Source organism: Peromyscus maniculatus, chromosome 5, assembly GCF_049852395.1.
Source record: "Peromyscus maniculatus bairdii isolate BWxNUB_F1_BW_parent chromosome 5, HU_Pman_BW_mat_3.1, whole genome shotgun sequence".
Taxonomy (NCBI): domain Eukaryota; kingdom Metazoa; phylum Chordata; class Mammalia; order Rodentia; family Cricetidae; genus Peromyscus; species Peromyscus maniculatus.
The window spans coordinates 90503272-90529268 of record NC_134856.1 but is presented as its reverse complement, the minus strand read 5'-3'; the positions used below and the strand labels follow the sequence as shown (position 1 = coordinate 90529268).

The 25997-nt window shown below is 44.1% G+C and overlaps 1 protein-coding gene across 3 annotated transcripts in view; it reads left to right on the top strand.

Annotated features, from left to right (window-relative positions):
- Nucleotides 1-25997, top strand: part of Pfkp (phosphofructokinase, platelet) — a 63987-nt gene that overhangs the window by 6280 nt on the left and 31710 nt on the right. For all 3 annotated transcript variants that reach the window (XM_016006365.3, XM_006987844.4, XM_076572874.1), the window contains exons 2-6: nucleotides 8278-8351; nucleotides 20313-20390; nucleotides 22465-22654; nucleotides 24177-24342; nucleotides 25733-25777. In XM_016006365.3, the coding sequence (XP_015861851.1) occupies nucleotides 8278-8351; nucleotides 20313-20390; nucleotides 22465-22654; nucleotides 24177-24342; nucleotides 25733-25777 (553 nt within the window). The remainder of the gene's footprint in view (nucleotides 1-8277; nucleotides 8352-20312; nucleotides 20391-22464; nucleotides 22655-24176; nucleotides 24343-25732; nucleotides 25778-25997) is intronic.

The following is a 25997-nucleotide window of genomic DNA, read 5'->3' as shown; positions in this document are numbered from 1 at the left end:
ACTTGGAGTTCCCTCATATTCCCTCCATCCCCAAGTGGGTTAGGACCACACAAGATTCAGGAATCAATGGGGCTATTGTTTGTAAATCCAGGTTCCCAAGAGGCTTCCCTAATACATCAGCCCAGTGACCTTATGTCACTGTTTTCTCTGCTTGTTCAGCATTTGGATTGAGAGGCTTCCATAACATAGGGTCCATTACCTAAAAATGTGACCCAATTACAAGTTTTCTGATTAGAAACAATTGAAAGGGGTGGGCGCATGTGGTCTCCCCAAACAGTCATTCTGTCTGGTATTTTTCAAATCTGGATAACTTTTATTCAGATTGTTTATGCTCTTTTATGACCATTTCACCCAGGAACAGGTTGTGGAATGTGTGAAGCCTTAGGTAGAACCATGGAATCCTTTATATCACTGTTGCAACATGAACCAATGGACTGTGTATCTCACAGGCTGCGGGCACCTAAGAAGGATCCTGTACAAGGGGAGGGATGGGGTGTGAGCTACTTTTCTATAGAGGCCTATAGAACCTTGAAATGCCTGGAAGGAGTCAGCAGGAAGTAGCCCAAGGCCAGGGAGCCAGAGCCCTCTTGGGGGATGGGAGGAAGTAGTCTTGGGTAGGTACTAGTCAGAACAGCCTATATGTAGACTTTGGATTTACCTTAGGTGAACTGGGAAGCCATGCTGAGGTTACAGGCTGCCTCTGATAAAGGTCGTTTTGTAGAACGAAGAGGCAGAGAACTGGAGTTTAGTGACTCAGAAGAAATAGGAGCAAGTCACAGATGGGGGCTTGAGGAGGTGGGGTAGGTCATGTGACCGACTGGATGCTGCTGTGGACACAGCCGAGGAAGGAACAGAAGGGCTTTGGAGCAGGTAGAGGCACAAGATAGACAAGAACTCATCTGCTGAAACAGTAAGGACAGTATATGAAAAAGGTAGGTGTAGGAAGGCTTGTGAGAATATATTCTTTCCAATGGTACTTATATAGCAACAAATAAATAGGAGAAAAAATAAGTTAGTGAAAAATTATCCATAGGAAGTAGGTCCTATCAGCTCCTGGTCTAGAATGTTCACCAGTGTTTAATAAGGCCCTAGTTATGTAGCAGGCTGTGTATAGTATTTCACACATTAATGAGTAGATTTTAAGAGCATCTCTTTAAGATGTCCATTAAGAATAAGGATTGCATTGGTGGCTCGCATTTTACAGGTAATTATTGATATAGTAGCCACATTAATGAAAGTAACTGAAAGAGGTGAAATAATTATATGTGTAATCAGGATTTTACAACATAACTATTATATTGGTTATACAATACATTCTTTTCTGAATTAAAACTGGAATCTGTATGTACTGCCATTATAACACACTTAAATTTGGGCAAGACACAGATGATCAGAAGCTACCCTGGTGGACAGTATGGTCAGAGAGCCACAATGGTGTGTCATTACCTTCATTTAAAAGATTCTACCTAAAATTGGGGCATCTGTTCCTCAAGGAAAAGGAGAGACTGTGAAAAATGGAGATGTGAGGGTTGCTGCAAACTACTCTGACATGACGCCATGATGTGGCTGTTGTGCACGTGCCTATGGCACCAGCGGTGACCTGAACAAGACCTGCCCAAGAGGGGGCCCACCAGGATTCCATCCTCCATGGGAGTGTGGCTCATGAGACCCCCAACTCGCAGAGGGGTTGTAGGCAATGAAAGTGTGCATGGCGGGGGCGGGGGTTGTAGGGGGGAATCGTATTCCTCAGTGATACAGCCACTTGACCTTACTCAAGCACCCATCCATCCATGTTCATGCAGAGATCTCTAATTAAATTTATCACACAATACACAAAGACATGAAAAGTAGGAAAAGGCACTTGGGAAGAAAGGATTTGGTGAGAGAGGGAAGACAAGAGTATAATGGGTGAGGAACTTTGATTTAAGGAAAACATACATACATACATACATACATACATGCACACACACATGAAACTGGAGAATTATTTTTAAGGAGAACTCTACATGCTTGTATGGAAGCTATGAGTATAAGCAGGGATCAGGTGACAGTGGTCTCAGTGTTTGCCGTGGTCACTGGGACTCCTCATACTCTCTGAACCCTCTGGCTTCAGGGCCTGTAGTATTTTCCAGCTGTCTGTTTGGCTAACTTTTTCCGCCTCAGTTTCTTCTTCCGCCTCTCACACTGCTCTTCAGCAAAGCTCTTGGTTAACCACTCTAGTGCTTCCTGAATCCTCCACATCCAGTCTCCTGTACCTCTCTGCTTGACAGTTTTCTTCTTAGTGGTAGTTCTAATGTGATCATTACTAATTTATTTATCGTGTGTGTGTGTGTGTGTGTGTTTGTGTGTTTCTTTCTTTCTTTCTTTCTTTCTTTCTTTCTTTCTTTCTTTCTTTCTTTCTTTCTTTCTTTCTTTCTTTCTTTCTTTCTTTCTTTCTTTCTTTGTGTAGGCATTCATGTGTGGGCGCTCTTGCTTGGGTGGAAACCTGTGGAGGACAAGGATGGACATCAGCGATCTTTTCCAATCAGTTCTCCACCCTATTTTCTAAGACACTCTTATTTCATATGAACTTGGAGCTCACTGTTGCAGCTAGACTGGCTAACCCACAAGTGTGTGTCCTCCCCCCCCCATGGGCCCCTTCTCCCAGCACTGGCTTTGCATAGGCATCCATCCTTTATCCACTGAGCCATCTTCTCAGCCCCTCATTCATTCATTTACTCCTGTGGCAGGCCACCTTCAGGGTCTCCCGATGGTCCTCCACTAGCTGAATTCCCAGATCCTGTCGGTGGACACCATTGGTACTTACGATACTGCTCTTTGCCCTCTCCTGGCTGCACTAAGCTTCAGAGGGCCACAGTCCCCTGCTGTTACATCAGCAAAGTCTCCCAATAGCCCCTGGCAGAGAGTAGACACTCAATCCACATATATGGGGTGTATGTGATGGCTAGGCAGATGAAGACGTACTTAGAGGTTTATCTGAACTCTTCTGATGTTGACTCTTGGACCTGGGTCCAGGGTGGCTCCCAGCTTGATAACTATGAGGGAGCCAGGCTTTGCCTGGGTTCTGTCCCTCTATCCACACCCCTTCCCTATCAACATCATTTATAGACAAAGCTTAATGAATAACTACAGTAGCAAGAATAATATAGGGCATGTTTCATCTTTTAAAAAGACCTTTTCTGTTTTCTTTCTGTATATGTGTTTCTTTACATGAATGAATGCCATGTGTGTGTCCTGCAGAGGCCAGAGGAGGGTGGAGGATTCCCGGAGCTAGAATTAGAGGTGGTTGTGAGGCACATTACATGGGTGCTGAGGACTAAACTCAGATCTTCTGGAAAAGCGATACTCGTTCTTCACCACTGTGCCGTCTCTCCAGCCACTCGCATCCATTTCTTGACAAACTAGTAGCCCCCCTTGAGCCGCTTGACTTTCTTTTTCCCAGAGGAAGTCAGCTGTGGAAACTAGTAAGAGAGTGACTGTATATACTGTGGAACAGAAATGTGCTGTCAAGAGATTGACCTAGGAGGTTGGTGCACTCTTCAGATCTCAAAAAACGGTGGAAGGATGAACCCAAGTAATAACAGGATTTTATTAGACAGAATGTTTTTCTCATTGTTAATTAATTTTATTAGTTGGTATCTAATATCTGTACTACTTTATAGTACATGGGTTTGTTGCTAGGCACCCGTAGATCATGTGCAGCGGCTGAAGGAGGGTGATTAGCTCTTTCGTCTAAGTATCTTTCCTGTGACTCACACAGTTTAAGTGTTGCCAGAGTAGAATTTCAAAGCCAGACTTTGCAACGGTGAGGTTTGCCTCACAGCAGCTGGAAAATAAAAGCTTTACCTGATGTTTCCTTGCACGGCCTTTGGATGAGAGACTCTGGCCTCAAAGCAGAGAGCTCGCTTCCCTTTCGCCTCCACTGCCCAATAGTGAGAAGCTGTCCGTGCCATGGCCGTCCTTCCCCTTGCATCTCTGGTCTGTCACACATTTCCCACCTACCAGCATCCTTGTCTCCATGTTAAATTAGTTCCAGCCCTGTGAGAAGATTGTACCTGTTACTGGAGTCGTTCGGGTCAGTGCCTGGCTCTGGCAGGCCTGACAAACCAGCCTCTGCCACCACTCCTCACTATGTCAACGAAACATGCAAAGTAATAGTGGAAAGTAGAAAAGAGGGAAATATTCAGAGTGATCACACACCCGAGAAGAGAAACGAAGAAATTCCTAGACTGCCCCACCTTACCCCAAGTCTACCTTCCAGGTCCTGAAACCTCCCAGGTTTAGGTTAATTTGAAGACAAGAGGTACGCATAACTAGCATGGTCATGCCCATCAGTGACTTTCCACTGTTTAGGCTACAGTCTGTCTGGTAAGGTGTTTATTTTATTTTATTTTACTTTAAAAGATTTTTTTGAGACAGCATTTCTCTGCTGTCCTGGAACTGGTTTTGTAGACCAGGCTAGGCCTGAACTCACAAAAATCCACCTGCCTCTGCTTCCCACTGTTGAGCCCAAGAACAAGGGTGAGACTCTGTAGGACACAGCAGTTGAGTGCCTTACCAAGTATTCTAAGGGGTGGGGTCTTACATGGTTGTTGCCTTACATGTAATTATGAGCTAAAGTCAATGATACGGGATTCTTTAGCTATTATGCCAAAGGGGACTACTCATATTAAGTCTTTAGCTTCCAAAATACTAAAGGCGTGTACCACCAAGCCCAGCTCCTTGCAAGGTGTTCTGACAATTTAGCGGAACTATGTGCACCTTCTTTTGAGAGAAAGCTCCACTCTGGCTGCTGCCAAGCTCCAACCATTTTTTTCTCCCAGCATGAGACTCCTGGGGAAATTCCAGTTCCTTGGGGTCCATTGTTTCACTAGTCTGACAGACAAAGGGAGGGACACCAATGTCTCCTTAGATTATCTTTATCCCTGTTCCAAACCTTCCGGGAGGACTGGGTTGGGATTTAGATTTCTTTCCAAACACTAAGATTATTGCTTCGTAGGAAGATGACATTTCCCCCGTGGAAACACCCAAGAAGATTGTTTTGAGTCCCAGACTATAAAACCTAAACAAACGAGTGAATGAACACTATGCTGTAACTGTTCTGGGAAAAACAGTAGGTTGCGTGTGAGTGGACACTCTTGAATCTACTCTTTGTCCCAAATGACCAGGTGGCCGAGGACAAGGACAGCTCTAAGCAAAATGACGAAACAGATGTTCACCCGGGAGACTATAAACACTGAATTGTAAGGATGCATGTCTACATATTAGCTTCTTTGTTTCCTCCTTGATCCCCGTTCACCTCTTCCAGAACCTTCCTGGGGTTCATCTCACTCTGCATTCCTTCAAAAGCATTTTGCATTCATTTCAAAAGCAGAGCCTAAAACCTGCGTAGCAGTTAGATAGGAATCTGGCCCCTGTTGGCAGTCTTTAGAAACTTGCCTTGTTAAGGCACAGGGGAGCCTTAAGTCGCAGCTTCTCATTTAATTCTGTTAGCCCTGCTGGTCAGTACCCTTCAGAGCCCCAGCTTTCTCCTGCCCCCTGAGAGGCATCCGGACTTCTGCAGACTTTCCTAGGAGATTTCAGTCCCTGCCAGAGCACTTGTACTGTTTGGGGAGTAAAGTAATGCCTTTAGAGGGTTGGATCCCTAGGGTTTAACTTCTTAAGACTGGCTTGCAAGTGGATGAAAGCCTTCAGGACTTAGGGCGGTGCCTCTTAAAGCATTCTCAGCATGGGAGAAATGCAAACTCTCTGGCTATACCTGGAAGCTCCTGAGGCAGCCTACAGCCTATATAGCCCCAGTCTTAGGAGTCCGCCCACCTTGGGCCTGGGGTCTACTGCTGGAGTGCAGTCACACCTCTTTCCTGGTGAGGTAGAGGTCATCAGCATAATCTCCGCAGTGTGAAGTGGTTTCAGGTTTCTTTCTATTTATCCCTGGAGTCTAGCCTGGTTCCTGTCACCCTCTCTACCACACTCAGCTCTCTCCTTTCTTATCACTCTCAGCTTTCAGCACCCCATTCCTTCTGCCTCTTCTTTTACACACACATTTTTGAACCCCCAAGGTTGTTCATGAGATAATGTTTCTGCCAAAAAACTTGTGGAAATGAGATCTTAGGACAGGAGAGGAGCAAAAGGGTCCAGGACATCGTTCCTTGGGGTGCTGCATCAACTCGTTTCCCAGGGTTTGTATAGTTCAGGTACCTACCTAGTGGTTGATTAAGTGATTACAGCTGGAGCACAAAGCCCCATTGGCACAGCCATTCTGCTGGAACCATGGAGTGCTGCTTCCATCCATGCAGCTAAAATGTAAGGGCCGACACACAGCTCACCCTTCCCTTGGAGAGATGCCTGCGTCATTACCACATAGCTGTGAATACAGAGGGGCAGGCAGCTCTGGCAGGGAAAGGGGGAGACTGGAGACGCAGAACTAGGAAGTTAAAGAAAGGCTGCTGGGGGAAGCGTATGAGTGGGGATGGTGTCGAAGTTCTAGCAGATGTCACAGGGATGTCTCACTGTCACCAGCTAGTAGGAGAGTCCTCAGGGTATGAAAGGTGTGCCCTCCCTCGCCCAGGACAGTTTTGTTTTCCTTCCCGTAGATCCTTTCAGAGGAGGAGCTTGGCATATGTGTTCATGCCTTAGCAAAAACAGTCCTTCTCTTGGCAGAAAACTCTTCAAACATTGTTGAGTCCAAGAACAAGGGTGAGACTCTCTGTAGGACACAGCAGTTGAGTGCCTTACCAAGTATTCTAAGGGGTGGGGTCTTACATGGTTGTTGCCTTACATGTAATTATGAGCTAAAGTCAATGATACGGGATTCTTTAGCTATTATGCCAAAGGGGACTACTCATATTAAGTCTTTAGCTTCCAAAATATGTTTTCAGTGGGAAGTACAATTGAGACTATGGGTTTATGTGATAAAGGCATGTGTATACTTCTAAGACTAAGAGATTTGCAGAAGTGAAAATGAGGAAAACGTGTGCATATTTGTGTGGGCGTGCACCTATTTCTGTGGAGGTCAGAGGTCGAGTGCCTTCCTTAATTGTTCTCCACCCCGTTTTGGAGACAGGGCCTGTTACTGAATCTGGAGCTCATTGACTTGGACAGGATGGCTAGCCCTCAAGTTACAGCAATCCTCCTGTCTGCCCCTCTTTAGGAATACAAGGACATGACCGTGGTTGGCTTTTTAGGTGGGAGGCAGGGATCAGAACTCAGGTCCCCATGCTTGTGCAGCAAGCACTTTATGGATGGAGCCATTGCCCCAGCTCCCATTTTACTTATTTAAGGATGTCACCTGTCATCCTTCTGTATTGCAGCATGCCTACTTTTGATATTTGTTTCCCCAAATTTCAAGGTACAAGATGGGAGATTCGGAGAGAATGGCAGCCCGGGAGGAACTCGGCTGAAAGCCCAGTTGCTCTTCATTCTGAGGCTGAGGACCACATCCTCTCTGTCCTTCCTCCTTGTCCTCTCCCTTCTGCTGGGCCTTAGATCCTGAGCTAAGATGGTACAAGATTCTTCAACTCTTATGCCACTGGCAGGCTAAGAAACCATGCTTTTGGGCTTCCAGAAATGTTATCTCAGTGGAATGTAAACTTGAACTTCTGGCCTTGCATTCTAAAACATTGCACACTGCTGCTCTTACTAGAAGTGTGGAAGATATCCCCGGTCTATCTTGGGGACGTATGGAGATTCCTAGCAGGCTGGCTTGTTTTACCTTCTCTCTTCTAACAAAAATGCCATGATTTGTTTAAGACCATTGCCTATTTTTTTTAATCATACTGATAGGTAGGGATGAACTAACTATTCAACTTCTCCTCAAGCCACAGACTCATTGCCCCCTTCACTATTAATTTCTTTGAATTTGGCTATCAACACCTGCCCTCTGCTTTCTTGTGTAATTGTCTGGAGTTGCCTAAACTTTTGTATTGCAGAGCACGCATCTGCCATCCCAACACTCAGGAGGCTAAGGAGCTGGAAGCTCTACTCAGCCTCAAGCTTGACTCATCAAAAGGAAAATCTACAGCAGGTTGAGCAGTGGTATTCTGAACTGAAAATAGCCTAGGCTCTTTCATAATGTGAACCCATCTTTAGATGAACCCTAGTGTGGTGGGTACCCTGACTCCCAATTGTTTTTTTATATTCACTGTACTCATCCTTGAGGTATGTGCCATAGTCATGTCTCATGAGGAAACAGACGCACAGGCAGTTATGCTGTTGACCCAGGTCTTGGTGGACGAGCGTCAAGCTCTCTATTGACAACTGCTCCTGTTCCTTCCACAGGTATGAACGCTGCGGTCCGTGCTGTGGTGCGCATGGGAATATACGTGGGGGCCAAAGTGTTCTTTATATATGAGGTCAGTGCTTGCTTCCCATTTGTGCTTTCTCTGACTCAGGAATTCGGACTGCCCACTGGCTCAGAGCCCTGAGCTCACAGGTCTCTCTCCTGCTGACTGCCCTGGCTGAGTGCCGGAAGTGAGGGAGAAAATGAGATAAGACAGCACAAAAGTCAGGCTGGTATCAACTTCCTGGTTTTGATTACTGGGTTAATGATCCTGGATGTGTTAACTGTGTGAGCTGATGTCAAAGAATAGTACGAGAAATGGACAGACAGCCACTTGGAGCTTTCTGTCCTTAAGCGGATGCTGAAGCCACTTCCTGGTGTCTGCTCATGGCTTAACTTCACAGTGAAGAATCTGTGGGTTAAATGGAATTTTATTAGTGAGTGCACAAATAAAAATGATGTCATGAGCTTGCCTGGAAATGGATGCAACTGGAAATCATCACATTAAATAAATAAACTAGATGAGAGAGAGAGAGAGAGAGAGAGAGAGAGAGAGAGAGAGAGAGAGAGAGAGAGAGAGAGAGAATGAGAACTAGAAAGGAGACTGACAGGAAGAAAACATCTAAAGGGGTAGAGGAGGGAGGCAGAGAAGGCGATAAAATGCCTGTGACTTGAGGACAGAGGGGAGATGTTGGGAGGGGGAGAGCAAGAGGGGGCAAGAGAATAGGAGGGAGAGGAGGGGAATGAATGAGGAGAAACATGGGTGAAAATGCCATAATGAAATCCACTATCTCCTGTACTAATTATACTAAAACTAGGTAACAATACCTAAGTAAACTGGAACTGCTCTTTATCTCCTGTGTTGAGGTCCTGGCAGCTTAGGAAATATGTAGTATGTGAAGAAGGAACCAGTATATACTGAGCCACTTTATTTTCAGAAGTACGAGGGAAATCATTTTGTTTTTAAATTCATAAAATGTAGCTAAAAATGGAAAAGAATTGGTTTCTAAATGATCACTTTAGGGCTGAGAAGATGGCTCTAGGGGTAAGAACTTTCTATAGAAGCATCAGGACCCAACTGTGAATCCATAGAAGCCTTGTAGAAGCCACTGTGGCCATAACCATCTGTAATTCCATTAGTCCTATGACACGGTTGGAGGCAGAGACAGGGGAATGGCCCTAGAATCTGGGGGTTCGGGGTAATGTCACATCAAACTGATGTGTAAGATTCCTATGTCACTGGCCTATTCAGGTTATTCCCCATTTCTTTTCTTTCTTTCTTTCTTCTTTTTTTTTTTTTTTTTTTCCAAGATAGGATTTCTCTGTGTAGCTTTGTACCTTTCCTGGAACTCACTCTGTAGTCCAGGCTGGCCTCGAACTCACAGAGATCCACCTGGCTCTGCCTCCCAAGTGCTGGGATTAAAGGCGTGCGCCACCACCGCCCGGCTATTCCCCATTTCTTAAAAACTACTTCCAGGTCTACATTGCTATTTAAAATGCTGTGTTTTGAGTCAATACTTTGATCTGTAGATAACGACACCAATCAGTTAAATGTCATGACCATTGTGATGGATACCTCTGGCTGAAGAAGCATTTTCTGAAAGCCCTCTGACCCTAACTCTCAACCCCAACCACCCCAGAGATGGCTACATAAGATCCTTGCAGACAGGTGTCTGAATGCTGCTAGCTGCTTGTCTTAGGGTTTCTATTGCTGTGAAGAGATACCATGATCAAGGCAACTCTTATAAAGGAAAAACATTTAATTAAGGTGGCTTAAATTTTCAGGGTTTTAGTCCATTTTCATCATGGTGGGGAGCATGGCGTTGTGCAGGCAGAAATGGTGCTGGCTATGTCTTGATATGTAGGCAACAGGAAGTAGACTGTGACACTGGGCAGTATCTTGAGTACTCAGAGCCCACCCCCACAGTGACACACTCACTTCAACAAGGCCACCCCTACTTCAACTAGGCCACACCTCCTAATAGTGCCACTCCCGATGAGATTATGAGGGCCATTTACAGTTAAAGTACCATACTGGTATTTACTAAAACATCTTTCTTTTTGTGAAATGGTTGCACCTATATTTCTTTGCTCATGTATTTATCATTTGCTTGGGAAAGGTTTCCCTGATTCTTGTGTTTTAATTTGCTTTTCGAAATCTGTGCTTGTGTGATATTTCTTTATTACATTTGGGCAGTTTGAAAAACACGGTTCTAACCTTTAGTCCGTTCAGACCATTTTAACATTTACTATTTGGAGCATGTGAAGGTCAACTTCTCCTTGTGAATTTCCATGCCTGGGCTCTGATCCTGACTGCTGCCATGCCTGGCTCTGCTCTGTGAGGTGTAAGCGCAGACTAGGATCCATGCCACACACACAGCATGGGCCCTCCTGCTCCTCTTCCTCCCTCCGTTAGAGTTTGCATTTGTGTCAGGGTCTCTGGAGGGAGGCCATCGACTTCCCCATTGGGCCACTGGGCTTCCAGTGTCACCGTAACATTTCACCTGGACTTTTGTGTTGTTCTTTTTGCTCTGTTTCAGAGCCTGCATGTGAACACAGAGGTGGGTTCTCTCCCCGTTTCCCCGACCTCTCTCTGCTCTCTCCTGCCTCAAGTCTTGGGAGAGAACTGTGCATTCTGGCCTGAGAGCAGTTCCTAATTAGCAAATGTGGTGTTCATGAGCTCTCTGGGGTTGGAGCAGTGCCAAATGTGGTTTCCTGTTAAAATTAGCAGCGGTTTCAAATTTGCTAGCGACTTAAAGTCTACAGAACATCCCCCCAGGAGCCCATGTGATTTGCACACAGGCCACAGTGCTAGTGTCCTCTGCTCTAGCTGCATGCAGCTGAGTACCTGAGAAAGTAGAAAGTTCCCCATGAGTCACTGCTTTGATCTTGCTGGTGGCTCTGGAGGGTGTATGAGGTTAGGACGGAAGTTAAGTCTGTTATTTCCTAGTCAAACTGAATCCTCCCCCGAATGGTTGGAGTTCTCTGTGCCCTTTACAGAGCTAGAGAGAGCTCAGCCCTGTGTGACCCCTAAGCCTAGTGGGGGTGACTTAGACCCAAGGACATTTGCCATTGGTTGAAGACATTTTTGATGACCTCATTGTTAGAGGGAGGATTGTTCTGGCATCCAGATGGTAACAACAGGATCCTGCCTAACACCTTTTAAACCAGACAAGGCAGCTCTCAACCTCAAAGAATCAGTGGGCCCAAAATGGCAGGTCAAACAACATTGAGAAACCCACTGTTCCATGGAGAGCCAACTCTGTTTTGAATGTTGTTAGTTGGGGAAGAGACTGGAAGTTAGTTGGGGAAGTTGTGTTGGCTGCGTGAAGCTTTAACCTTTGCTAGAAGCTGGTAAACCCTTAGTGCTTTCTCAGATGCTCCGTGTATGCAGTTGTTGAATCTTGTGTGTCTGTACTTTGTTCTTTTTCATCCGGTCTTGTGATTGCCTGTCTGGGTTCTGCTGATATTTAGCTATCTCCAGACCTGTGACTACCAGACTCTGCACATTTAAAAATTAAAGAGCTGATAGGGAGAACATCGTAGGGGCCTACAATGAAAGACTTTTGATCTTTTTTTTTTTTTTGAGGTTAACCAGATTTACTCTCTACACCATTGTTTTTAGAGTTCTCTAGAGAAACAGAACCAACAATATGTAATTATAAGACAGGCTTTATTAGATTGGCTCATACGCTCATAGGCTCTGTCTGGCTGGTGAGTTGGGGGAAATGAGTAGATGTTCAGTCTAAGGAGCTGGAAGCCTCAGTATGAGAGAGAGGCCAATGCTGCTGTAGGACTAGGCTCATGTGTAAGAGTCTTTCTTCAGAAGCAATAAGTATTACCTGAGTTGAATCAATTGAAAGTGTCATCATCTACTCTAGATGTAAAACTTTAATTTTAAAATCCCAAAAGAACCAGGAAATCTGTAAGCTTTTACCTCACTTGCTTGACAGCAAAGCCCTGATGGCCTGGAATGAGCCTGAGTATAATCCTGGCTCAGTCTACTTGGTGTGAGGTGCTGTACCTTTCTGTAAGAAACTGACACATACAGCGATGGCCTCCACTGAGCTCCAAATTACCTCAGTTTGCATTTACAGTCATATCCACACAGCCTTTGAAAATAAATGCAAAGCTATCGTAGCATATCTCTTCCTGTGGCTAGGTATGGGACTATGGATCTTTAGCAAGTGGCCAGGTGCCTGGGGATGGATGAATAACCCTTTGACCTTGTGTCCTCATTTGACCCATGGGAGTAATATTTGTGCTGGGTATGATGGAGTCAGGAAAGCATCAGGAGTTCAGAGTCATCCTTGATTACCTAGTTAGTTCCAGGCCAGCCTGGGCTACATAAGATCATGCTTCAAAACCCCTAAAAGACAAAAGAATGGGGCATGAGGGGTCAAGAGGAAAAAAATAAGAAAGGGAAGGAAAAAAAACAGAAATCTTCTGTCTCTCTCCTTCACTGGTAGAAAATGTGTGGAAGAGTTGTGAACACTAACCACAAAGGCGCTATTTGCTGGCTGGTCGCAGGACAAGAAGACACGCTCGCCTTTGACTCCATTGGTTTGTGGCCAGGCACAGAACTGAGGCATGTGACTGAACTGATGTACTCCCGGACCTTCTGGGAAGTTGTCTAATATTGAGTCTTCTTTATTAACTTCACTCAGCACTGTGGTGTTTGGAATGGGATATCAGGGGTGGGGAATGGGCATCCTGTCCATTACAGAATTTTCAGAAGCATCCTGACTCTCTACCCACTGGATACCAGAGGCAGTTCTTCCCATTATCATGGCAGTCAAGACTGTCTCCAAGTGGCACCGTTCCCTGGTGGCACAGTCCCTCTCATTATTCTCAACCTATTTGATTTAAATTTAAAAGGTACCTGGCATTATGTTTTTAAGCATCATTTAGTGATTCATGCCAACATGTTTGTTCATGTATACTTCAGTTTCTCAGTTTGCCTAGAACTTTCAATGTTACCAGCAGATTAGAACAGTTAAATGGGGATGGTATGAATTAAATAATGGGTTCTTCTCCTCCTTTACCATCTCTTCTTCTGTTCCCCCTTCCTTCTACTCCTCTATCTTCATCCTCATCTCCTTGCTCCTCTTTCCCCCTCCGCCATCTCTTCTGAAAATATGTGAGAATGTATGAACCTAAAAACTCTCATATTTCTGGCAAAAGCCTGGTGCTTGCTTGGGCTAAGCTGTTTTGTCTAGCTGCTACTTGCAAGCCTGCAGATCTGGGTCAGGCCTACGTGTGATGCATGTGGAGCCCTTGGGCTCCATTCCAGGGGAGATGGGAAGGGTTGGTGGGTTAACCCAGTTTTTTCCTGAGTAATGAGCTGATTGTTCATTACTTTCTTTTTCCCATTAGTTTTAATTGCTCTGAAGCTGGGTTCTTTCCTTAATAGCCCACAGAAGGCAAGAGCTCCTCAGTAGTGATAAGACAAGGCTAAAAATACTGTATAGGAAAGATCTACAGAGCAGGCTGCCCTGGATTAGGTGGGTCCAAGCCAGGATAGGAAAAAGTGAAATTAACCTGGGAGCATCAAGCCTGGCTTCTCATTGCTTTTAGTTTATTATGTGGGTTTAATATCCTATTGTTGAAGCTTTCCTGCAGACTTTTAAAGAATCATTCTTAGAGCTCTTTACAAAAAAGGTAACCTAAATGTCTTTTGTCTTTAGATGAAGGATTTAACAGTTTGATATTATACATGGGCAGCTGTTTATAAATGCTGCCCAAGCTCATCTCTCAGTCCATACTGTGAACAAAGGCCAGGAGAATTCTCACCTCTTGGGCAGCTAATCTTCTTGCTATTCTAAATTTTTGTTCAAAATTCTAAATGTGTTAGATGCAAAGAATAAGGTAGAGGAGAGCTGATACTGCCATGTCCTCACAGATCTACCCAAATGGTGACCTTTGTCACCTCCCCGGTGGCTCCAGAGGCCTGAGGGTCTCTGCTGTCCTTGTCACCTCCCGTTGACATGTCTATTTCTGGTTTACACCAGACTGGCTTCTCATCTGGAACTTGAGTGATTAGCCTGTCATTTTGGCTTCTCTTATTTCTGCCCTGAGCTCTAGAGCCTGACGTACTAGCCCTGTAAAGGCAAGACAGTTTGGGGTTGAGGAATGAGGCACAGGTGGAAGAGAACGTGAAGCCTTGCCTCTGGTCCCCAGCACAGCAAACTTGGAAGAAGAGTCCCTGTGATCCGGGCACTCAGGAGCTGGAGGCAGGAATGACAGGAGCGTAAGGGCATCCTCTAAGTTCCAGGCCATTCTGGGCTGCAGGAGACTGTCCCCTAAGGAAAAAGTAAAATAGATAAAAGCCAAAGAAATGAAAGGAAAGATTTTATGCTAACTAGTGGATTGTCACCATTTTTTCCTTCCTAATATATATTCCTCCCCCCTCTTCCCTTTGCTAGAAGAATAATGACTTAATGCCCGAAGGAATGCACTCCTAACTCCTGATGTTTAAAGTGAGAGATGCTAAGCGGTGACCCCATAAAACCCTTGTCTAGCCTCTGCTCTTCTTATTCTGATTGTGAGCACTTGTCTGGTGCTTTAATCCAGGTAATACTTAAGCTCTTGCAATGCATGGACAACGCCAGCTGGTGAGATTCCTGGACTTGACAACAGGTTGCGCATCAGCTCTAATGTTTTTCAACATCTCTTGGTTGTTCATTGTCATCAAATGCCAATCCTCCTGTTCTGATGCTGGATCCCCTTTCCCCTGTCAGTGTTTCAGAATTCAAGCAATGCTATCCATATTTTCTTCAAGCATGTCACTAGGATTTTTAACATAACCGTTTGTGGGCATTTGAACTTCCTTAATACCCAAACTAGTTAAGCACTAAATCTGCCTAAACCTAAGAGCAGTGGTGTTTGAGGGTGGAGCTGTATGGCATCACCACATGTTGTCTCCTGTAGGCTGTTTACCAGGCCCAGCCCTTGTACTAACAAGCATGACTCTTAATTGCACAGGTTAACTTACACTGATTTATAAAAGGCCAATTCATATGGTCAGTGCCTGCCCTTATCACTGGAACTGGCTAGGATATGTCTTGGGTATTGAAAATAACTGTAGGTGTGAGTACTGTTTTCTGTTCAATGCTAAAACTATGCTAGGTCGTACACTAAATTTATATGCCATTTTTGAGCTGGTAATCCCTACAGCCATCATTGTTATGACGGATTCAGACAGTCTAAACACACAACATTGTCAAATTACAACAGAGTGGACTCTCTGCCCACTGCTGCCATCTTCACTGTCACCATGGCAGCCACAGTGAGGCTGAGTGAGTGCCCACTGAGGACACTGGTGTCATAATCACCCATGTAGATTTGACTGTTATCCCTGGAGGAAGGCCGACCTGCCTCCTTCCTGCTGTGGCTGTTATGTTTACAGTGTTCCTGAAACTGTGCATTGTTAGCTTTGGCTTAAAGAAATTTAATAATGCCAGAGAACTAAATAAATCAAGTCAGTGTATAAGCGGTTTGCTCACGCTCCAGGTGCAAGACTATACAATGGCTTGCCATGTTCCAACCTATTTTCAAGCTGACCCAGCCTTACCAAGGACAAGTTCTGTGGCTTCTTCCTCCATAGGAATTTTCCATGAAGTAATTAAGCCACGAGAACATTTTTTATGTGATGACTGTGAAGTTCTTCACTTTAGTTCAGAGCCTTGGGAGAGAGACAATCAGAGCCCTCCAGGTCAGAGAAGGAAACACTCTACACTCTCAGGTTCTGCATGGGCCCTTTGTGTGGGCAAAATCAAGCCAAGGGCCTGACTTTGAAAAATCACTGGGGACCCTGGCATGGTGATTCATGCCTGTAATTCCATCAATCAGGAAGCTGAAACAGGATTCCATGAATCTGAGGTCAGGAAGCTGAACAGGATTCCCTTGAATCCAAGGCTAACTTGGCCTCCAGACAAGTCTGCACTGCAGAGTGAGATCTTGTCTTGGGAAAAAAGGGGGGCGGGGTTAGAGAGAAGGCCCAGTACTTGCTTGTATGTATCTGATCTAATACCACATGGTATTAGAGAACCAGTTTGGAGGTTCTTCCCTGGGGAAGACTTCTACTCTCAGAATTCCTTGGTTGCCTATAGTTCTTTGTGTAGGGTTGAGGCCCTATTATATTTCTCTCTTTTGTGTTAGCATGTCTATTGAAATCATATACACACTAGTAATGTAGAGGCTTAGCAGGTTATATTTATGTATTTAGGAATATATATATTCGTAGACATGGAAGAATGAGGAGGAAAATTATTAAATTAAAACTTAATATATATTTAAATAAAAATAACCCACATGGTGCTTGCTACTCTTACAGAGGGCTTCAATTCAGTTCCTAGCACTTATTTCAGTAGGCTTGCAACTGTTTTTAACTCCAGCTGCAGGGGATCTGATGCCCTCTTCTGCTTCTAAGAGTACCTATACACACATCACACACACACACACACACACACACACACACACACCAAAAAAAAAAAAATAGAACAAAATCTTAGAAAAATTCTGGGTGGTGGTGGCACACACTTTTAATCCCAGCACTTGGGAGGCAGAGGCAGACTGATCTCTGAGTTGGAGGCTACTCTGGTTTACAGAGCTAGTTCTGTGACAGCCAAGACTATACAAAGAAACCCTGTCTTGAAAATCGAAAAGGAAAGAAGGAAGGAAGAGAAAACCATGGACAAAGAGGACTTTTGTTGCCTCTTTTTTGTGTGAGCACCTAGTGTAGCTAGAGTTTTCCTGCCTTGCCCACAGTCAGGACAAATCTTTGTCACCTGCCAGTCCCACAGCTGCTCAGACCCAAACAAGTAAACACAGAGACTTATATTGCTTACAAACTGTATGGCTGTGGCAGGCTTCTTGCTAACTGTTCTTATAGCTTAAATTAATTCATTTCTACAAATCTATACCTTGCCACGTGGCTGGTGGCTTGTGGCTTACCAGCATCTTTACATGCTGCTTGTCCTGGCGGTGGCAGGCAGTGGTTCCTTCTACCTTCTTGTTCTTTTATTTCTCCTCTCTGTTAGTCCCGCCTATACTTCCTGCCTAGCCACGGACCAATCAGTGTTTTATTTATTGACCAATCAGAGCAACTTGTCATACAGACCATCCCACAGCACAGCCAAGTGCAGACCATCTCAGACACCTGCACTCAGGCCTGTGGTCCTAATCATCCTCTATGCGGACCTGCTGGGTAAAGCCTCGAGGAACCCGAGAACAGGCTCCCACAGGACATACAGAACATCCCACAGCAAGCTAGTTTTGATCAATGGTTTTTACTAATACAAATATATGAATACAAAACTATATAGCCATTCAAAGCCTCTCAACATGCCTGCCCTCAGGCATTTTTTTTAGCAGAGAAATTTGGGGATTCACATTGAGACAGCACCCTGCGGATGAGTAGAAACTGCCCATAGATCCATCTAACAAGATTAAGAAAGGAAAAGGCTTGGTTTAATATGAGATGGTAATTTGTTCATATGGCCCTTTAATTTTGGGGAAAAAAAAAAGAGAGAGAGAGAGATCACTTTGAAAACTACCTATGAGTGGGCTGGGTCTTACTTTGTTTATGGTGGAGTCAACACGTGACTAAACATAGTGGCCACAAGGTTCCCTAAATATAGCAATGCATTCCTTCAGAATCAGTTGATGACCAGTGTGGCGCTGTTCAGTATAAATCAGAGCCTGTGACCTGTGTTTTCATAGGAGTGAATGACATGATAAGAGAAATTCTGGTGGAGGATGGGTCTGATAGAGCCAGCCAGGGGTCTCTTAGGATTGTCCTCTGAAGGAGAGTAAACACAGCTGGTAGCATTTCTTTGGTTAAGAACTTAGTACGATTTTAAAAGGCTCAATGGTTGGTTTGCTTTTCTTAGGTGAGTCATAAAACTGGCTTTGAAGGCAGAGGACAAAATGGAATTTTAGAAAATTGTTTGGCTATATTAAAATAAGTTTCTGTTTCATTAGGGGAAAAAAAGATTTCACTTTCTACACAATAATAAATTAGAGTAAACTTAGTTCTCCTAATTTGGTAATCTCTTCTTAGTAAAAGCAGCTTAAAGCTGCAGGTGGCAGTTATTTTTCTGATAGGATGTGAGCACAGTGACTTTGCAAACGAAAGAATGAGTCATTTCCTAGCAAGTTACCACGTGTACAGTGGAGTGGAAGCTTTCAATGCGATAGTAATTGAGTCATTCTCTTCTCATTTTTTTAAACTGCTTCCTTCATCATACAGATCTAGACTATGCAAAATATTTAAATTATTATTGCCAAGCACCTTTAAATGTGTTAAGACTTGTAGAGTATTGTCCTTGTTTTCTAAGTAGCAAAATTCTTTGTAAAAAACAAACAAATTTTAAAGTAGCAACTCAGTATTTAGGGCTGGACTAGCACATAGGAAGCCCTGAATTCAGTCTCGAACTCCAAATAAAACTGGGTGTGCCAGTGCAGTGCACACTTGTAACCCCAGTGCTTGGGAGCTGGAGGCAGAACCGTCAGAAGTTCGAGGCCAGCCCCAGCTGCACAATAAATTCAAGGCCAAAATCAAACATTTAAATTAAAAGAATAAGAGGAAAGGGAACGTTTCTGTTCACTGTGTGGCATAATTAAATAGTAAAATAGCCTGTAGTTGCTGAGTGGGAAGCAGTTCTGTAATTGTGGATGCTGCAGGAATACTGTGGACAGTGATACTACAAAAGGTTAACCTGAATCCAGCTCTGAGACAATCTCAGGACACTTTTTGACCTCCAGCTATTTCAGAAGAAGCATTGCCAAATTCATCTTATGAGGTCACAATTACCCTGATACTCAAACCACACAAAGACACAACAAAAAAAGAGAATTGCAGACCAATTTCCCTATGAACATAGATGCAAAATTTCTTGCAAACCAAATCCAAGAGTGTATCAAAAAGATCATCCACCATGATCAGGTAGGCCTCATCCCATAGATGCAGGGATGGACCAACATATGAAAATCAGTCAATGTAATCCACCATATAAATAAACTGAAATTTAAAAAAAACTCACACTGATCATCTCATTAGATGCTGAAAAAGCCTTTGATAAATTCAACATCCCTTCATGATAAAACTCTTGGAGAGATCAGGGATACAAGGGGCATACCTAAACATAATAAAGGCAATATACAGCAAGCCTACAGCCAACATCAAATTAAATGGAGAAGCTGGGCGGTGGTGGTACACGCCTTTAATCCCAGTACTCGGGAGGCAGAGCCAGGTGGATTATCTGTGAGTTCAAGGCCAGCCTGGGCTACAGAGTGAGTTCTAGGAAAGGTACAAAGCTACACAGAAACCCTGTCTCCAAAAACCACAAAGAAAAAAAAAATTAAATGGAGAGACTCTAAAACAATTCCACTAAAATTGGGAACAAGACAAGGCTGTCCACTCAGGATGATTTTTGACCTCCAGCTTGTCCTCTTCCTCAGTGTGCAAGCTGTGACCATCTTCTCTCCTTGTGCCTCTTGTTTTACCCTACCATTGAATGCCAGGCCTTATTGCAATGGGCCTTTGTGTGGGAGCTTGGCCCGTCCTCATGCTACATTGTGTCAAAGTCCAGTGAGTGTGACTCTGTGTCCTGGTCTTTTGAGAGTACTCCTGAGTTATGGCTATCACTCTGGCTGCACCTTTCACTGTTTGCTTTCCGGCTCTTCAGAGCTTGTGAATTTGGATGAAGACACTGGCATTCTAGGTTGAATGCATTTCATCATAGTGGTGACTAGGATCTGACACACGGACCCCTCATGCCCCCTGGCCACTGGTCTACTTGTTCTTTTCCTTCCCTTCCAGGTTTTGTAGAAATGGATTTAGGAAGAGTTCTCCTTTGTTTTTTAATCATGGTTCACTACTCTTAGCCAACACTTGCATTGCTGTGTCTTCTAAGAGTCACTTTGGAAACTGCATTCACTGCCGCTTGTGTTTCTGGTTTGTATAAGTTGCGGGTCTATTAATGTAAAGTCCAGCATCTTTTAAAATAGATGTTTATTTTTTCTCATCCAGGGTTACCAAGGCATGGTGGATGGAGGCTCCAATATTGTGGAAGCCACGTGGGAGAGTGTCTCCAGCATTCTACAAGTGGTAGGTGCCACGTTGCTCTTCGTTTCTCTATATTCAAGTCACTGTTTTAGTTTGAAACATTTTATGCTCAAGCTTCAGAAAGTTCTAAAGTGAGTTCCCTTCCCAGCTAGCTAATTATAAACTATAACTAGTTTATTGTTTTAAACTAATTATGAGGACAGAAAACACCCATTGCTTCCTGTTTTTCTTGTCTCTGACAAATATCTGACTGACTGAAACTGAGGGAGGATTGATTTGGTTCGTGATTCAGTGGATATAGTCCTTCATGTCAAGAGAGCAAGGTGGCTGAGAAGCCCAGCAGTTCAGTCTGTGGTGGCAGGAAGCTTGTGGCTGAGCTTGTAACAGAGGGAGATTCTTCATGGCTTCTCACACCTTAGCAGATCAAAAACAGAGAGCTGGGGCCAGAAGCTGAGGTGCTTATCACCTTCAAAGATCACCCCAGCAACCCACTTGGACTTCAGCCCAGTCTCAAAGCAGCCACAATTCTTCCCAAACGTCATTACTTGAGGACCAACAGTTCAACCACAGCTGCCTGTGGGGTATACGTCACATTCAATCTACAATATGGGTCACTTAATTATTTTTTACTTGTGTGTGTGTGTGTGTGTGTGTGTGTGTGTGCCTATGTGAGTATATGTGCATATGTGTGCACCTGTGCACAGAAAAGCCAGAAAATGATGTTGGACCTCATGGAGTTGGAGTTTCACCCATTTGTGGAATACCTGGCTTGTTACATGGGGGCTGGAATCTGAACTCTGGTCCTCATGATTACACATCAAGTAGTCTTAAGCACTGAGTCATCTTCCAGGCCCTTTTATTAAGTCTTAAAAATATCAACATGACCTTAACTCAGGAAGTATCTTTCCAATACAACTTGTATGTCTCAGCCTCTGCTACTGTTCATTGTGTTACTTCTGGCAATTTTTTTTTTAAGAGCAGAGGAATGTAGAGGTTACTTCAGTTTGCCATGTGCTCATTGGCGAATCTCTGTGCCCACTGGGTTTTTACTTATCCCTTGGCACGGAGTAAAACAAAGCAGGGGAAAGATTCTGCCTGGCAGCCCCTAGGGCTGTGGATTTAACAGGGACACTTCATCCCTGCTCTAGCTTGAAGCAGACACAGCTAATTTCTGTGTTGTGCACAAGGAAGAAGTAATTGCTACTTCAGGCAAAACAGTTGCCTGCTTTGAATTTAAAAGAAATCTGTCCAGAGAACTTACGCCTCATACATTCCTGGAACATTTTGGCTTAAGAAAGGTCCAAATTAGTTGAGAAAGGAGATGATGTACAAAGAAAAGACTATAAAAAGCTCTTTATTTGTGGCTTGAGCTTCTAAAACCTAAGAATTAATCTCTGACTCATCTTGAGTCTTTTTTTTTTTTTTTTTTTTTTTTTTTGAGACAAGGTTTCTCTGTGTAGTCTTGGCTGTCCTAGAACTTGCTTTGTAGACCAGGCTGTACTGGAACTGAAAAATCCTCCTGTCTCTGCCTCCTGCGTGCTGGGATAAAAGGCATGTGCTACCACCTCCCGGCTCTAACTCTCACTCTTGAATATAGCCCTGACCCTCCAGGGGCACAGCCACTCCGGGACTATAACTTTAAGTGAAATGGTGGAAACCGCACACCTTTCATATTCCTTTGGTTTATTGATCTGACTCGTAAGAGAGCCAGGTCACCATCAGGAGACAAGACAGTTTGTTCTTCAGGTAATGACTGATGTCCAGAGGGTTGCTGACATCTTTTTCCCTCTGTGTGTACCTGGTCCAGTTCATACCATGTAGGGACAGCTTTGACCCAAACAAGCTGGGAGGCTGTGGTGACCCTGTAGACACTTGCTCTGTCCATTCAGCTGAAGGCTGACGTCCATTTGTCTATCAAGGACATCAGGCTAGTGTGTTTCTTCATGGATTTCCAGAGAGGAACTGAAGTGAGGAACTCAGACTTTGACAGTAGACTGATCGAAGAGATGAAAATGAGGAAAACATGTGGAATGTTCTACACATATAGTCACTCAATCCGTGCCTGTGCTGATCCATCTGACTTCCTAGCAGTGAGCATGGTTTATGTCCTCTCCAGGGTGGGACAATCATCGGCAGTGCCCGTTGCCAAGTCTTTCGAAACCGGGAAGGGCGTCTGAAAGCTGCCTGTAACTTGGTGCGTCTGGGCATCACTAACCTGTGCGTGATTGGTGGGGACGGAAGTCTCACGGGAGCAAACATCTTCCGGAAGGAGTGGAATGGACTTTTGGAAGAGCTGGCTAAGAATGGTACGTTTCTGTTTCTGTTTCCATTTCCGTTTCCACTCCTATTACTGCCTTTCTCTGAGTTGCCTGCTTCACGTTTGTTTCCCTGTCTGCTTTTCAGGAGCTTGCAAAGTCATACCTTGTGCCTTCTTTGAGGGGATGAAAAAGGAGCTATTTTATTTATAATTGGCATGAGCATACATACTTTTGAGCGAACTTTTAAATTTTCACTTAATTTTAGTTTTTGAAATCTTGAAATCTCAGGGACAGATGCACATGGTACCTGCCTCCTAAGTGCTGGGAGTAAAGGTGTGCATCACCACACCCAATCCCATTTCATTTTCAGCTGGAGCAAAACTGTCTGTGGTTTTATTTTAGGATTTGGTACACAGGATTTAAATCTGTACTTCAAATAGAAGCAGTAATAACAATAACCCCACTGTGTGCTAGGCCTATGGACTCTTTATAACAGTAATCATATACACCCCCATTTTCTATGCCAAGCTACTGTGACCATGGTCTGGGTACATACAGGGCCCTTGGATGCCAATGTCCACACTTCCAGCCATCATACTGTATTCCTCCTGCTATGCTGGGATGTTTCCAAACTTATGTTGTTACAAGAGTTTTATTAGAAGATGTTGATCGGCTATTACTCATTTTTTATTTGAATTTTGAATTGCTTTGGCTGCTACTTAGGAATGGATGTCTGAGAACTCTATATGAATTGCTGTCTCTGTCTCTTTAAAGCTGGTATTATATAATTCCAATTCTATATCAAGTATAACTAACAAGAGTATGTTGCTCAAACACACGTGATACAACTTGATGAAAAGTGGAAGCTTGTGATAAATCATATGTCCTCAAAACCCCAAAAAAACTTTAAAAATATGTCGCTGTGAGTCCGAGGCCAGCCTGGTCTACAGAGCTAGTTCTAGAAGAGCCAAAGCTATACAGAGAAACCCTGTCTCAAAAACAAACAAACTCTACTCAGGAACTCTATCTTTACATTCACCAGCCCATTGGTGACCACGGGTAAAAGCCTAGGAACACCCCCTCACCTCACCCCTACACTATTCTAAGTTCATCTGTGTAGAACTACCTGACAGATGTGTTTATCTTGGTGAGCTAGCTGTACACCTACTAACTAGTTCCATGGGCATCTTTAAGAAACCTATATCAAGGTGACCATAAGTTTCTAAAGTACTTAACTATGACATTATGATATGTCCTTATTGAAAGTCATTATTGTCCAAAGCCATTGCTAAGAAAAATTGAAGTTTTTATCTTAAATTGAAAGCTTTGGATTTTTTTTATTTTTTTATAATTCAGGGTTCTTGTTTAATGTCCAGTGCCAGTTTATACTTGGTGCAGTTCCTTCTGTCTTCACCTGGTATGTTGATTCAGGCTGTGTATAGTTTGGAGGAAATTCATAAAAACCGGAGCTTAGGGGATGCCATGGCCAAGGTCTTTCACATCTGGTGGGGCACAGGGAGACGTGGCAGCTCTCCCTGGATATGAAGTGTGTTTCTTGTCTCCAATGCAGGTGAGATCGATAAAGATGCAGTGCAGAAGTACTCCTACCTCAACGTTGTGGGCATGGTGGGCTCCATTGACAATGACTTCTGTGGCACAGACATGACCATCGGTACAGATTCAGCTCTGCACCGAATTATTGAAGTTGTTGACGCCATCATGACCACTGCCCAGAGGTAAAAGGACTTACAGACACTAGTTGGTTACCATGTTAGGTTTATTCTAAATGTGCTTATGGAAGAGAAACTAGAAAACAGAAAGAAACAATAATTATCTAAAGCCCTCCACTCCCAAGGGTCTTCTCATGGAATAATAAAAGAGAGAGAGAGAGAGAGAGAGAGAGAGAGATATTTAGTGAGTTTGGCACACTTTTTAGTGTAGTGAGCCATTATAGTGTCGATTTTAGGATCCTAAGGTCCAGATGAACTGTGAGTAGATCATTAGCCGTTCATCTGCAGTGATGTAGACCCACAAGGAGGCATCACCAACAACTTTCTAGAGCATCTCGGAGTTCATGGAAGCATTTTCATGAAAATCATGTGACGTTGTAAGTCAGACAAGCGCCTTCTATTTTGTGAGCAGGTTGCTTGAGCCTTGGGAGATTGGAACAAGCATTATTGAGGGAGGCTGGGACCTCGTGGATTCCTTTATGTATCTGTCTGATTCTCAGCTGCCCTCTGTCCTCTGAACTCTCTGACACTGGAAAACCACATCCTCTCTTCAGGACAGGAAGGATGGCTCAGAACAATTGGGTTTTTCCATTGAAGGAAAGATAGTCATTATGTGTTGATGGAGCTGGTTTGTAACATTCATGTTCATGTGATTACATGGATATAGCCAGCCTATGGCTTTACCAGATTGGATTTAAACTCCCAACTTCATGGCCTCTCCAGTTCCGAGATTACAGATATGAACCTGGCCAACTCATGGCTTTAACAAGTATCCAACTTAGTTCATGGTGATACTTTTTAGAAAAGGGCACAGGAGAGCACCTTAAAAGTGTAGAGAAGTCTTAGGGAACAAGTGATGGATATAAAGTATGTGACTCGAAGCAGTCCTGAGGATGTGATGTGGTTCATGTAGTGCTTGCCTAGCATGCAGGAAGCCCTAGGTTTGATTTCCAGTACCACACAAGCTGGAGGTCGTGATATATGCCTATAGTCCTAGCATCTTGGATGTGGAGACAGAAGGATCAGAAGCTTAAGGTTACCCACCCTTGGCTTTACAGAGAGTTCAAGGTCACTGTGAAGAGCATGTTTCAAAAAACAAAGTCCTCCCCAAAATGCAGTTATAGCAGCCTCATTACTCTTTGCAGTAGAACTTGTTTTTTTTTTTTCCCCCAGACCTGAGGACTGAACCCAGGGCCTTGCACTTGCTAGGCAAGCGCTCTTCCACTGAGCTAAATCCCCAACCCCGAGCTTACTTTTTGTAGAAAATGACTCAGCTTTTGGAAGCTTGGTGCCAGCCATAGTTGAGAAGCAGGTTCTCTCTCTCTTTCTCTCTCTCTCTCTGCTGTATACTTTTCTTGCTTTGAGTGGTAACACGTACCCTTTACCTCTTTTCCAGCCACCAGAGGACCTTCGTCCTGGAGGTGATGGGGAGACACTGTGGGTAGGTATCTGCAGACACCATCCTGGTAGGTACAAACCCTGGCGGCATCTGTGTGAGTGCTCCTCACCATGCATTGAAACAGAGGGCAGTCACAGCGGGGAAAACTCCTGCAGGATACCAAGGGCTAGAGCGGCCCAAGGTTGTCTCCAAGTGTGGGTGGCACACTAGCTTTGCAAGCAGGCTCTTTCCTCCCAGTGTATTAATTATTCTTTTCCCCACA